The sequence below is a fragment of the Aphelocoma coerulescens genome, unplaced genomic scaffold (assembly GCF_041296385.1).
Source record: "Aphelocoma coerulescens isolate FSJ_1873_10779 unplaced genomic scaffold, UR_Acoe_1.0 HiC_scaffold_56, whole genome shotgun sequence".
In the NCBI taxonomy this organism is placed as follows: Eukaryota; Metazoa; Chordata; class Aves; order Passeriformes; family Corvidae; genus Aphelocoma; species Aphelocoma coerulescens.
In genome coordinates, this window is record NW_027183905.1 from 1,466,966 (window position 1) to 1,481,941 (window position 14,976).

The window sequence follows — 14,976 nt, forward strand, 5'->3', positions numbered from 1 at the left end:
AGCTGCAAATGAGGCTGGAGACTGCGGAGGCACCGGAGAGAGGGGGCCTGTCTGCAGTTCTGAAGCGATCCAGAGGAATGAGGCGGTGTCCTGCTGGGGGAAGGGGCAGAAACGGGACAGGGGGAAAGGGGAGGGAAGTGTAAATTCCTTTCTGGGTTAATGAATATGTAACAGTTCAGGAGAGTACTTAAGTCCACAGTAAAATGAATGGAGGGCGCCTCTGGCAACATTGCCAAGCGCCCCAGGCTGTGATTTGCCTTTGTTCTACTAATAAATGTTCAATATTATATTGCTAAAAATTTAGCTTCTGTATTCATTTTCTTCAGCCTTGATCCTCATACACTTAAAAGGTTGTTGGAGAGTTTTTGTCCTTCCCACAGTTTTGGTGACAAGATTACATCATTAGAAGGCGTTTTCTTAATAATCCTACTTTGATATTGTCAGTTGGATTTGGGCCAAAGGTTTGAGAGTCAATTTTTAGTCTTAGGACAAGAAGTAGCAAAAATCTTTATTGCTTTGGGGCTTTTTGTGTATGTGTGTGCGTGGCTGTTAGTGATGGCAGAATTTTGGAATGGGTTTTTCAATATTCACCTGTAGGTTGCATTTTGCAAAACCGGAAGAGCTTTAAAACTGACCCTTTCCCTCATAAACAGTTTAAAAATATGAAAAAAAAAAAAGGGGGGGGGAAAAGCGCCGCTTTTGGGGGGGCCCATAGGTGAGTCACCTGATGGCTGCCCTGGAAGAGAAGCTTCCTTCCAGGCAGCCAGCAGAGGAGCTTTAGAAATGCAAATTATCTCTGCTGCGGGAAGTGTGCACAATGTCCCAGGCTCTCCTTGCCTGCCAGAGGAATTGGGCTGATTCCCTCTGCCCCTCACCCCAAGCTCTGCCTCCCTGCACAGACGGAATTTGCATCGCTAAAGGCAGAGCCCACCCTGAGCATCTCGGACTCTGCAACAGAAATCCCTGAAGCTGCAAAGGAAAACAGCAAACAGAGAATGTTGGGAGAACTTCACTCACAAAAGCGGGGGGGAATCATCCCTCTCCCCACTCCAACATCTGCTGGCACTGTCTGGGTTATACAGGGTGGGTTTGACCACTGGGCTGCTTTTGCTGCCACAAGTTCAGCGAAATCACTTGGGAATCCAAGGATGTGATGATTTAATCAGAGAAAAGCGGACAATTGATGCATCCCTGGCATTTCTGGGAGCGCCCAAAAATGGGGAAAAGATGAACGGCCACCAGAACAAATCCTACAACACCATGGAGCAGCCCCTGGGAACCCAAACAAATTCATACCAGGTGCCAGAGAACCCAGTGATCATTTCAATGCATCATTAGATTACAAGCTGTCCTCCAAATCATAACCAAGCCCACAGCTCCAGCTCCTGACCTTCTCACCCACCAATCCACTCCCATGAGCAACGCCACATTTCACCCTGGGATGGCATCAGATTCTCTTTCAGCAGAAGGACCAGGAGGTTGTGGAAAATTAAAGGACTCAAAGTGCTCTTGGCAAAGAGATGGCCAAGGATAAGTGGTGAAACAGAGAACAAATGAAAGAAGAAAGCAGCTCATGTACTGCTCCAAACATGGAAAGGACGGGAATGGGACACGTTTTCGTGGTTCCCTGGCAGACCATGGGTTAAACCAATGCTGTTTCTCCTCTCAGGTGCTACAGCAACTCTCACCTTTTTACCATGCACCACACCTTGCTCAGTGCAGCTCATTCAGCAGGGGATCAAGGGCATGCAGGTGGCAGCCAGGCCTCCTGACCCAGAAACGGCCACAAAAGGACACAGAATGAGGTCACTGAGAATAATCCCAAAACCAAAGAAAGCCCAGGAAGAACAGATTGAGGCATTTTTAAAGTTTGAAAAGAGAAGTACTGAGAAAAGAAGAAGAGGTGGGATTAAAAGAGAAGAAATTGAACGTGTCTTTACAAACAGATGCTGTGAATCCCACTGGAGATAGGGCCAGGGACTTGGAGATAAGGAAGTAACGAGAGAAACCATAAATTTGAGAAGATGTTACTAATTGACATGAACTGCTGCTCAGCCATGGTCCTGCGAAATTCCTGAACTTCCCCAAGAAGAACAAAGCCTTAACAGAGCCATGAATATCGGATGTTATACAAAGTGGGGGTGCACATTAAGGGGGACATGCATTCCCCCGAGCCACCATTCAGCTGAGAAGGGAAACAAAGCTCTCCGCTGCTCCCGGCCCGACTTGCCCAGCCCTGCGTGTTGGCTGCCTCCGGCTCCTTGGGAAGCCCTGCAGCCTCCCGACTCCCGCCCCTAATTCGGAGCATCAGTGCATGGCTTTGATTTCCCCGAAAAAGGGAAAACCGCCCCAAACCCCTTTGGCTGAGTGCACGAGGGGAGAGATTTGTGGCACAAAACTCCCAAAGTCGTTTATACCCATCTTGGGAAGAACAACCCAAGCCAAGCGGAGGTGGGACCCCCCAGCAGCGCCTCTCTGCCGCCCCAGCTGAAGCCCTCGCTGGCTGCTCCAGGCGGGATGGGCAGACTGGGAGCACTGGGAAGGGGCCCCGGCTCGGGCCGCAGCCCCCGGGGCAGCCCCACGGCAGCTCCAAGGCTCCGCCAGCCGGGATGGAACGTGGGAGGGGGAGCAGGGCAAGGGCCGGGGCTGTCGGTGCCCAGGGGACACAAGGGACAGCGGGGGCACTTCACAAACATTGCATGCAAAAGATAAAGTCATAAGGAAGACAAAAGCAAGACCAGCAGTGAGTCAAGATTATGAAGAGTTAAACTTTAGCTGGGAGTTAGAAGCAATTTGTACTGACTGAACCAAAAGACAAGTCAACGAAGAGTTAGAAATTTAGCCAAGAAGTATAGTGCTATTCACCATTATGTACCTGTCTGCAACTTTGCTTATAGGAAATGAACTGTCATAAGGGCAAAAGAAGCGGATAGAATTATAGCCAGCACCTAGATTGCAGGATCAAATACAGGCAGGAGGTATGGACCGTCTCCAGAAGGCTTCCCGAGGCTTGCCCACAATAGAAGGTAGAAAGTTCATGGTGACGAAGAGATCCCCGACTTCATCTTTCAAGACCACTGACTCAAATCAAGACCACCGACCCAAATCAAGAAAAGAATTGCGCACGCGCAAAGGACTAATAACCGCATTTTAATAGGAAGCGGGGAATGGGAGGTGCTGGAGATATGTATAGGATTAATATCTAACACTTTGTGAAATAAATAGAGGGCAAATAACCGGGTAAGCGGCTGGCACGTCTCTAGGAGGTGACTCCCGTGCCGCCTGCCGGCGTAATAAACGCACCACTTTCTAACTTTAATTAGTTAGAGAGTTTCTGTCCGTGAATACCGGGTTTTTTTAAATGATTCACTGGAAACGTCGAGCAGACGGAGATCTAGGAAGCAAAGGCAACACTGAGTCACTGCCAGCGTGCCCTCAGCCCCGCCAGAGCCTCAGCACCCCCACAGCCTCCCCAGTGGCTCCAAAGCCTTCTCAGCTTTTGCAGCCCTTCCATCAGCCGCTCCCTCTCGCGGCGCTCCGCGGCCTCCCCTGCGCAGGGAGCAGCGGCGCAGGAAGCGGAGCAGCCGCGCCTCTGGGGCTCGGCGCGGGGCAGCGCTCAGGCACAGAGCCCGCAGCGCAGAGACGCTCCCTGCACGGCGCCCGCTCAGCTCCGCGCCCAGAGCTTCGATGCCGGGCAGGCGGCTCGCTCGGGCTCCCGGGAGCCGGCACTGGGGCGCGGCCCGGCCCCCACAGCGCCGGGAGGGGCTGGGAGGACAGGGACGGGATTTGGGGGTCCTGGCGTTAACTGGGAGACCCTCACTGGGAACCCCCTTCCCGCTGTCCCACCTCCCCTCATCCGCCCTCTCCCACCCCTTTCCCACCGTCCCCCGAACCCCAGCTCCCCCCAGCTCGGTTTGGGGGTGACCCACCCCTTTCCCACCGTGTCCCGTCCCCGCCCCGCTCACCCGAGAGCTCCTCGCCAGCAGCCGGGGGGAAGGAGGAGGAGGAGGAGCGGGAGGAAGAGGAGGGGCAGAGGAGGAGCGGGAGCAGCGAGAGGAGGCGCCGCGTGCGTCCAGCGCTCTCTGGATCTGCAGCCCCTTCCCGCCGGGAGCATCGCTGCCCCCGCATCCCGCAGGTGACCGGGAAGGGGGACCTCGCTCCGGATATCGTGGGCGGTCCTGGGAGGGTTTCTTTTGAAGGGGGGAGGGATATTTGGAGCTCAGCCGAAGTACTTTGGGGCTCCCTGATCCTTTTCTTCGGGACGGGGCGGGTGCAGCGAGGTTTGGATCTTGCAGGACTCCAAAGCTGCCCCGAAATGCCCTTTGGGTGGATACTGCGGGGTCCCCGGGAGGTGTTTTTTGGGGATGTCGCGGTGGCGGCTGCCGGCAGGGCCCCGGCGGTGGGTGGCGGGTGCGGGGTCCTGGGAGCCACGTGGCGATCGCCCGGTACCGGCGCTGGGGGGGAGGGGAGGAGCCTTGAGAGGGGGGAGAGAGAAAAGCGGGGAGCCCCGGGAGTCCCGGACCCTGAAATGGGGGCCTGGAGAGGGGGGACCCCGGCAGCCGGGAGTGGGGTGAGCTTGGAGAAGGGGCAGCCCCGAGAAGGGATGAGCCTGGAGAGGGGGAACCCCTGGGACCCCAAAGTGGGGACCCCAGAGAGGGGGGACCCCCGGCACCCCGAAGCAGAGAGCCAGGGGAGGAGGGACCCCTGGGACCCCAAAACCCTCGGCATCCCTTAGTGCAGCCCCTGAGAGGGGGACCCGTGGGACCCTCAGCAGCCCAGAGAAGGGGGACTCCCAGAACCCCAAAATAGGCAGACCAAAGAGGAGGCACCCCTGGGATTCCCTGGAAGTCTGGAGCGGGCAGAGACCCTGCAGAGGAGGGACCTTCAATATATGCAGGGCCCGCAGCATCCAGGACAAGGGGGACCCCCAGAACCCCATAGTGGAGAGACCAGAGTGGGGGAAGCTCAGTGAGGGATATTTTCCTCTTAAGTCTTGATGTTTCAGAGTTTTTCATGGACACAAGATATGTGGTGACTCCTAGAGATGGACTTGGGCAGGAGGAACCCCCAAGCCAATGCGCTCACCCCTTGTTTTTCCCTCCAAAACAGGACTTCTCATTCCCAAACCTTGGCTGAATGGAGGAGGAGGAGGAGGCTGTGAAGAAGAGGACGATGCTCCGGGAGCCCCAGGCAGGTGAGGAGGAAGTCAGTGCCCCTTTCCCTTCTCTTCTGCTCCATCTCCCAGCCCAGCATTGCCCCCGGCTGCAGGACAACCCTGCTGCCGACGCCGTCCTGCCAGGGACGGACTGGGGGGATCTCCTTCCCCTTCCCTGTGGCACAGAGGCAAATCCCATCCTCTCCTTGTCTTTCTTCTCCTTGTTCCTTTTCCTTGCTTGCTTGCTTCCTTCCTTCCCCTCTTTCTACTTGTTCCTTCTTGTTTCTTTTTCTTCTTGTTCCTTCCTTTTCCTTGTTCCTTCATCTTCATTCTCCCTTTTTTCTTCTTGTCCCTTCCTCTCCTTCTTCCTTCTCTACCCTTCTTCCTCTCCTTGTGCTTTCCTTCCTCTTTCCTTGTTCCTTCCTCTTCTTGTCCCTTCTTCTCCTTGTCCTTGCTCCCCCAGGCACTGAGCTGCAGATGGAGACCACGGAGGACAAATCCCCGTGGCAGAACTTCATGGAAGAGGCTGCTTTGAGTGGCTCAACAGCACAGGAATCACATGGGGAGGAAAAGCCAAAGGGATCCCCCACAAGGAGGGGCTCCAAAGCCAGCCCAGGGTGCTCTGAGGAGAAGAGGCCCCCCCTCTGCTTCATCCAGAGGTCCAACCTGGTGGTCCATGAGCAGCTGCACATTGGGGAGAAGCCCTATAAGTGCTTGGAATGTGGGAAGAGCTTCAGCCACACCTCCCACCTCTTCATCCACCACCAGATACACACAGGGGGATGGCCCTACAAGTGCTTGGAATGTGGGAAGAGCTTCAGCCACAGCTTCAGCCTGATCCGCCACTATAGGATCCACACTGGGGAATGGCCCTACAAGTGCTTGCAGTGTGGGAAGAGCTTCTGCCAGAGCTCCAGCCTGACCTGCCACCAGGAGATGCACGCCAGGGGAGGGCCCTTTGAGTGTCCTGAGTGTGGGAAGATGTTTCAGTGGATCTCCTATCTCATTGTACATCAGCAAACACACACAGGGGAGAGGCCTTTCCGCTGCACAGACTGTGGGAAGAGCTTCAAGGGGGGCTCCCAACTCACCAGCCACCAGCGCATCCACACCAGGGAGAGGCCTTAGAGTGTCCCGAGTGTGGGAAGAGCTTCTCCTGGAGCTCGTCCTTGAGGAAACACCAGCAGAGGCACCAGTAAGGGAATCCCTGCGAGTGCCCCGAGTGTGGGAAGAGCTTCAGGCACTGCTCCAACTCCATCTTAAAACTCGAGGTGCTGCTGACTGAAAAGCTCTTCCAGAACCCTGTACTTCAGACACTTATGAATCCTCTTCTCTTATTAAATGCCGTAAAATATTACCGTGTCCTGCACCCGTAGGGAGGAGGAGAGAAGAGCCAGCAGGCATAAATATGCAGCAAGATTGATTGATTTAATTATTTTACAAACTCTTTTATAGCCTTTTTTCTTCATAGTCTAACTGGATAAAGGATCAGCCACCCCTTGGTGTGATTGGCTCAAATCCTAAAACATCCACTGTCAAAATATTTTTCTGCTGTACTATAAACAAGGCTTCTCACGGTTGCATGTGTTTCATTGTTTATAGAACTCTGCTGCTATCTTCTGTGAGAGAGAAAAGTCTCTCACGGATTTAGAAAATAGCAAGAAAATTCTTGCTAGCAGCATTTTTGTATCCACATTCTCTTTTCCATTCTTTGTCTTTTTCCTGGCCTCTTTACTGACCTTTATTCTTGTACAAATTGTCTGTCCCAGTAAGTCCTTCTTTGCTGAACCGATGCTTTCTTCTTCAACGCAAATCTGCAAAGCAGAAGGAAAGCAGCCCCTTGGAATGGCCTCAGTGGAGCAGCACTCCCTGACACAGCCTCTTCTCCCGCCCTCAGGCAAGGGACCAACAAGGCAGCACCAGCCTTGTCAGAGCTGGGCAAGGACAAGAGAGAGAGCAGATGCCAACAGGGGCTTTGTGCTGCACCAAGGGACATTTGGGTTGGGCATTAGGAAGAACTTTTGCCCAGAAAGGGGCATTAGATATTGGAATGGGCTGGCCAGGTGGGGGTGGAGCCACCATTGGGGAGGTGCTCAAGGAAAGCCTGGGTGTGGCACTCAGGGCTCTCCTGGTTGCCGTGGTGGGGATGGGGCAGAGGTTGGACTCGATGATCTCCCAAGGCTCTTCCAAGCCAATGCATTCGGTGATTCTGTGACATCACAGGCTCTGGGGACAGTGTGGTGGCTGTCAGCTGTCCCCAGCCCGTCGCCGTGCCCAGAGCCCGGGCAGCACTCGGCACGGAGCCACGGCCAGAGCCAGCGTGGAGGTGGCGGCTCATCCCACAGAGCACCATGGCCAGCCAGGGCTTCTCCTGGCTGCTGCAGTTCTGTGTGCTGCTGATGCTGGCCCATCCCCTCGACCCTTCCAGCCATCCTGAGGGGGACATGGGCACCTCGGCTCTGCTTTGCGAGGAGCTGGAGCTGCAGGACTCCCCGGGCCCTGGGATGACCCCCTTGGTGGACGTGGTGCTGATTTCTTGGACATGCTTGGCCCTGGAGCTGCTGATCATGGGCCTTGTCCTGGGATGGTGCCTTGGCAGGAGGCTCCGGAGACGCTGGGGAGAGGTGAGGGAGGGGGGTCAGGCAGGCGGGACAGTGCTGGGGCCGGCAGCCACCAAAGCCTTGGGCCAAGCCGGTGTTGGGCGAGGCCTGAGAGCCGCCGTGGCAGAGCAAAGCCGGGTTGGACCTGAGGGTGCTGGGCCTCCCGGGCAGCCCTTCGGCCACGGCCCCTCGGCAGAGGGGGCTGAGCCCCTGGGCGGGAATCGGGCCCAGCCTGAGCCCCAGGGACACCAGGCAGAGGCGGCCGGAGCTCTTCTTGCTGCAGCCTCTGCCCGGGGCAGCCCAGCCAGGCCCAAGTCTCTCGCCGAGAGGCCAAGGGCAGCGCCAGAGGGCTCAGCCCCGCTCGGCCCCTCTGCCCCTTCCATCGGGCTCCCTGGGCCGGGCCGTGCAGGAGAAGCGCCAGAGCCCCTGGGGCTGTGCAGGACGCGCTGCCGGGGACGTGGCTGCCCCAAGGAGCTGCTGCGGCTGCTGAGGCACAACCGCGCCCGGATGCGGCTGTGCCGGCGCCACCGCTCTCTGCAGAGGCCCAGAGCCAAGACACCAGCAAAAGGGGGCAGCTGCAGGAGGAGGAGACCCCAAGGCTCCCCTCAGCGCTGACTCTCCAGCTCCAGCTCGGTGCTCAGCTTGCAGGGCGTCGCGGGGGATGCGTGACCAGTGCCCAGCCCGGGCACTGCAACATCCCCCAGCTTAGGGGTCAGTGCAGCCCCCCATCCTCAGCCGCAGAGCTCCCAGCCACCTTTTCCCCCAGAAGCTGAAGTTTCCATGAGTGTTCCAGTTCCAAACTGTTGACCCTTTTTGGAGGCATAAGGTTCTCACCCCGTAATCCTCCAGTCACCCCCCAGCAGTCAAGTTAATCAAGTTCACATTTTCTAGATATTGCTGTGTCATTTCCTTGATATCCATGCGAGGGGGGACACAGTGATGGATGGGTTTGCACGGGAGCTGCAGAGCCCCGGAATGGAGAGCCTGAGTGTCCCAGCAGGATTTGCAGGAGTGTGGAGGGCAGCTGGAAAGAAGATGGTGGGCAATATTTTCCTGCCTCCATCTTCCAAGGAAGCTTTGATTTGATCCCTGCCTGCACCGTGCCACGGGGCCCCCAGAGGCCCAGGGAGGTGTCTGGGTGGCCCCAGAAGGCGCTTGCAGGACCCTGGGGCAGCAGGGAAGGGGCAGGAGCATCCCTGTGGTGCTGGGAGAGACACCCAGAGGAGGCCACCCCTGGGGCCAGGCAAGAGCTGCATTCAGGCAGCCAAATTCATGCAGGGTCTGCCCAGGCTCTGCCCAGGATCAGTCCAGTGAGCTCCACTCCTGTCTCATGTCTGTATTTTCTTTGTATTTCTCTGTATTTACTTCTGTGTATTGATCCTGATGACCCTCAAAATGCCATTAAAAATCATTTTCCCTCAAAATAAATACTGACTTATTTTGGTTTTAGGAATTAACCATGTGTATTCCCTGCTTAAATGACTTCTCTGTGACCTCTTCTGCAGTTTGCTCCTTTACAGCACCATCAACCACCTCTCTTAAAATACAGATCCCTCACTGGAAGCAGGGAATTCACCTGGATCCCCTCCTGGGACCCCCCTGGATCCTTCTGGACCCCCCCCCCGAGGACCCTCCACACCCACGCCCTGTGGGACCCCTGTGCTGGGCTGGGCTGAACTCCCGGGCCCTGCGGCCAAAGTCTGCCTGGAATCCTCTGGGTTTAGCCCAAAGCGGGGAAAGCTCCGGGACCCACAGATCCATTTTGTCCTGCGGCTGTGGGGCCTCACCCCCAAGGGAGCAGGACTGGGCGCTGTAACCCCAATCCCTTATTCCGAATCTCCTTCTCCCTCTCCCTCTCCCTCTCCCTCTCCCTCTCCCTCTCCCTCTCCCTCTCCCTCTCCCTCTCCCTCTCCCTCTTCTCTCTCTGACACTTTACCATGCCATAAATCGAATCTCTCCTGATGGGAGAGAATTTGCTGAAAGTCCTTGCAAGGAGTTTAGAAGATAAAGTGAGACATCTTCTGTAGTTTCAATGCTTCTAGATAGTTGTTTATTAAGTCTTATCAGAGGAACTGAGCCTCTAGCATGACCCAGGTACAGCATGGAAGGAGGAAAAGTAGGAGTGAGAGCGAGAGAGAGCCATTATCAAGATTTACACGGCCTTTTAAAGACATTTTAACCAATAGTTACTAAAAACATACATTATTTTTACTTTCTTACCAATTATTCAGTAACACGACTAGGAACTGCGGAATTTTCCATCCAATCATTCCAAACCACTTTTACTGCAGAATATGGAGTAGTAGAAGAAGGAGAAGAAGGTTTAGAGAACAACAACAATCCTCCATTTTGATATTTCTTACTCTTATCTATATACTATAAAGAGAAGCCCAAAACCTCTAAATTTTTCACCCTGTGACAATCTTACATAGTAGTCTATAACCTAATTCACACCACTGTATTTCCTAGTTGTTGTCTGACTGTTGGTAATTTTTTCCGAGGTTTAAAGCTATACCAGTGGTGTCCAGGGGGGTAAAAACCCTTAAAAACAGGCAGAGAAATATTCTCGGCACTCTGGGTTCCTACATCTCCCCCTCCTGTTTGAACCAAAAACACTTCCTTGACAGCTTTGTCCGTGGCTCGTCTAGCACAGTGGAGTATACAAGGTACAAATACTAAAAGAATTACAACAATAGTTAAAACATACAAACCTGCCTTCAACATTTTTCTCCATAAAGGTGTAAGGTCAAACCAATTGAACAAATCGTTCAACAATGATCCATTTTCTTCTCCAAGTTTAGCTATTCCATCCTCTAATTGCCGTATACTTTCATGGATGGATTTTGAATGATCTGACAAATTCATACAACACATACCTTCAAATTCTTCACATCCATGTCCATGCACTAATAGAAGATAATCAATTGCTGCTCTGTTTTGCAGAGTCGCTTGTCTCACACTCTGAACATCAGTTAACACATCGCTCAGTGAGAGAGAGACAGCACGAGAGTTCTTACTTAGCCAACAGCCCAATTGATCCAATTGTCTCAAGGCTGCTCCTGCAGCAGCACCAGGTAAAAGGAGAGCTGCAGAAAACCTTTGTCCAAAATTCCAAGCTACAAATTTATCATTACAATCAGATTTATATTGCTCAACAAATCTTTTCTCCTTTCTCTTCTGTTCTTTTATCATTTTTGCATTAGGCGTTAGCAAAGAAAGCTTTCCAAAGCTGCATGGACCGCCCTTGACATTTGAGGGAATTGCAGGCCAAATTCTGTCTCCACAAATGAGAAACATCCCTCGTGGCAATTGCAATGGATCCTGGTTGAACGATATGCTCATCTTTATTGTTGAATTGCACCAAGATGTTGCATTTCTATATATTTCGTAATTTGGAGTGACATCCGTTATCTTGTTTTTATTTTGTTTCAACCCTGGAGAACTGAATACTACACAAAACTCCATTTTTATTGAACCAAGAATTTCCAGTTCCTGAGGTTCATAAGGAGCCTCCGGAAGGGATTTGGTCCAAACATCCCAATTCTCCACTGGATTTGAACCGAATTGTGAAAGTTTTAGATTAGCATGTTTGGAAGGTGGCCATTTGTCTGCTGGTAGACAGACTAAACATGTTGAAAATGGCTTCTTTGGTCTTGAATGAGTTAGACAGATGGTATCTAGGCCTGATGCATTGGCCAAAGTCTCCCAGATATTTTCTTTTGGTTGCGTTACTGGGAAAGCTGTATTGCTTAAGGCAAACAGTGAGATGATAAGGCACAAGTGTAATACCTGATTGAGCTTCATTCTCAACAGCTTTATCCCACATAGGAATCTCTGATCTGTAACAGAACTTCTAACACACTCTTACATACAAAATTTACACCATTAACTTTCCCACTTTTTGCATAATATTCAGTCCACAGTTCTTGCACAAAAAAACAATTGATGTCCGTGGCATCGACAGTAGCGTTGACACTGATTCACGTCTACGCGCTCGCCTCCTTGTTCCCAGAGTCGATTCCTGCTTGTTTCTGGACTTGATAAGGTTTCACGTTTTTTGCTGGAATCCACTTCAGTCCTGCACCTGTTGAGACACAAGCATATCCCTTGCCCCAAGTTATTAGTTGAAATGGGCCCTCGATCTTTCCCGTCTCTAAATCTTTGATCAAAACTAAAGGATTTTCTCTCAATTTTGCCTGAGTACTATTTGAAAAATGCCTGATAATTGGTGGAGTAGGTTCTGAAAAGGAGCTATTCAGGAAGTTTAAAACATACAAAGCTTTATTCAATCACATCTGAGGCGTAGCCTCTGCTTCCCCCCTTTTCTGTTTATCCAAAAGAGATTTTAAGGTATGGTGTGTTCTCTCAATGATGGCTTGGCCTGTAGAAGAATTAGGAATGCCAAATATATGATGAACACCCCAATTCTTCAAAAATGTGTCTAGGGTTCGTCCTCTCTAAGCTGGACCATTGTCTGTTTTAATTTCCTGAGGAACACCCAATGCTGCAAATGCTTGTAAAAAATGTCGACACGCATGTTTCGCTGTTTTGCCTATGTCTTGGTTTTGAAAGACAGGTGTCTGCTAAGAAAGGCAGAAGCCTCCCTTGAAGTGGCAGATATAACCCCTTTTTCCTCCAAGTTATTATAATTTTGAAATCAAGGGTCTTTAGGCAAAGATGTGGGAAATAGGAATAACAGTTCTTTACTTTATCTATATATACATATATATATATATTTATATATACAACCAGTCCAACAAAGCAACATCAATTATGGCAGTAACAGCAAAACACAAACCCAGTCCCAGCCTTCTCGGCTGCCAGGCCCTTTCCCCTCGGGTGCAGTTCCGCTCGCAACCGGCAGGGGCGCTGGCGGCTCCCGGTGAGCAGGGCAGGTGCGATGGTTCCCCCGCGGCTGCAGGGGGCGCTCCGGAACGAGCTCGGGGAGCACGCGGCAATCGTGCCCTGGGATCCCGGGGAAGGATGGAACAAAGGCTTCACAAACCCCCTGGGCAGCTGATCCCGGACTCTCGGGAACAGCAGGCTGGAATGGCAGGCTGGAGCGGCAGGCAAGAGCACAAATCCCGGGTGACAGACGAGATGTATCCAAAAGAGGAACCCCCCGGAGGTCCAGGCAGGCAGGGTGAGCACGGCTACAACGCAGCGAAGGCTCGAAGCAGCAGCGGGGCAGGGCAGCCACAGCCCAGCCTCCAGCAGGGCAGGGAAAGCAGCCCTGGGATCCCGGCGTTGTTTCCAGCAGAACGAAAAATGGCCAAAAAAAGGAACCAGCAGCTCCTTTCTCTGCAGCTTCTCTCTCCGGACACGCTGAGAGCAAACTGAACCCACACTCAAGTCAAACAAAAGATTAGCCAGGCCCTTTTGTCTTCTCTTAAGTATGGCCATTTGTCCCCTAGCAACATGCATACGGGAAAAAATTCCTTTAACAGGAAAAAAACTAGGACTAAACTAAAACCCCAACATTATCCACCCCGAATTTTTTCCATACTAACATGTTACATGAAACATAACCTTTTTAACCATATAAATATATGCATCACCCGAATTATATACATATATATATATGCTGATACTGATACGCTGATACAAGTACAGAGCCATGGGTAGTTCACCATAAAACAAGGTCCCCTTGAGGTATGCATCGGGTCTCTCCATCCCTTTGCATCACCCACCAGGTACAACCCGGTCCTGAGCAAAAACAACCCCACGGATGGGTTTGTCTTTGCTCAAGGCAGACTTTACCCAAACAGTTTTTCCAAGCATACCTCTCATGTGCACCACTGGAACCTTATCCCTGTTTGTTGTTTGTAGGGGTTCGGATTGGGCAGGGCCTTCTCGGGTGGTGGAGCCTCGGGTGTTAACTAACCAGGTGGCTCTTGCTAAATGCACCTCCCAGTTTTTGAAAGTCCCCCCACCCAATGCCTTCAAGGTGGTTTTAAGCAATCCACTACACTGCTCAACCTTCCCAGCTGCTGGTGCATGGTAAGGGATGTGGTACACCCACTCAATGCCATGTTCTCTAGCCCAGGTGTTTAAAAGGCTGTTCTTGAAGTGAGTCCCATTTTCAGATTCAATTCTCTCGGGGGTACCATGCCTCCAAAGGACTTGCTTTTCGAGGCCCAGGATGGTGTTCCGGGCAGTAGCATGAGGCACAGGGTAGGTCTCCAGCCATCCAGTGGTGGCTTCTACCATTGTGAGCACATAGCGCTTGCCTTGGTGGGTTTGAGGCAGTGTGATGTAATCAATCTGCCAGGCCTCCCCATACTTGTATTTGGACCATCACCCACCATACCACAAGGGCTTCACCCGCTTGGCCTGCTTGACCACAGTGCATGTCTCACAATCATGGATCACCTGGGAGATACTGTCCATGGTTAGATCCACCCCTTGATCTTGTGCCCACTTATAGGTGGCATCTCGGCCCTGATGGCCTGAGGCATCATGGGCCCATCGAGCTAGGAACAACTCTCCTTTATGTTGCCAATCCAAGTCTATCTGGGACACCTCTATTTTCGCAGCCTGATCTACCTGTTTGTTGTTACGATGTTCTTCGTTAGGCCGGCTCTTGGGGACGTGAGCATCTACATGGCGGACTTTCACGGGTAGCTTCTCTACCCGAGTGGCAATGCCTTTCCACTCCTCAGCAGCCCAGATTGGTTTTCCACTGTGCTGCCAGTTTGCTTTCTTCCACCTTTCCAGCCAACCCCACAGAGCATTGGCTACCATCCATGAATCAGTGTAGAGGTAGAGCTTTGGCCACTTCTCTCTTTCAGCAATGTCAGGAGCTAATTGGACAGCTTTGAGTTCAGCAAATTGGTTCGATCCACCTTCTCCTTCGGTAGCGTGTGCAACTTCTCATGTGGGGGTCCATACAGCAGCTTTCCATTTCCAGCCAGCGCCTACAATTCGGCAGGAACCATCAGTGAAGAGGGCGTATTGTCTTTCACTCTCTGGTAGCTCGTTATATGGTGGGGCTTCTTGGGCACGTGTCACCTGCTCCTCTTCTTTTTCGGAAGATAACCCAAAAGTCTCACCTTCCGGCCAGTTCGTAATTATTTCCAAGATCCCAGGGCGACTTGGGTTTCCAATTCAGTTGTGCTGCATGATGAGGGCAATCCATTTGCTCCAAGTAGCGTCGGTTGCATGATGCATGGAAGGAACCTTTCCTTTGAACGTCCACCCCAGCACCAGTAGTCGGGGTGC

General features: G+C 52.4%; 1 protein-coding gene and 1 pseudogene across 1 annotated transcript; one reads left to right on the forward strand and one right to left on the reverse strand.

Annotated features, from left to right (window-relative positions):
- Positions 1–14,976, reverse strand: part of LOC138101859 (uncharacterized) — a 678,931-nt pseudogene that overhangs the window by 394,105 nt on the left and 269,850 nt on the right.
- On the forward strand, positions 4,049–6,630 carry LOC138101886 (zinc finger protein ZFP2-like). Its single transcript, XM_068999639.1, has 3 exons — positions 4,049–4,135; positions 5,110–5,194; positions 5,619–6,630. The coding sequence occupies exons 2-3, from the start codon at positions 5,137–5,139 to the stop codon at positions 6,281–6,283; spliced, it is 723 nt and encodes a 240-aa protein (XP_068855740.1). The 5' UTR covers positions 4,049–4,135; positions 5,110–5,136; the 3' UTR covers positions 6,284–6,630.

Coding starts and splice junctions, on each gene's coding strand:
- LOC138101886 (XM_068999639.1), top strand. CDS start 5,137: ATGGAGGAGGAGGAGGAGGCTGTGAAGAAGAGGACGATGCTCCGGGAG. Junction 5,195..5,618: donor GCTCCGGGAGCCCCAGGCAG/GTGAGGAGGAAG, acceptor TTGCTCCCCCAG/GCACTGAGCTGCAGATGGAG.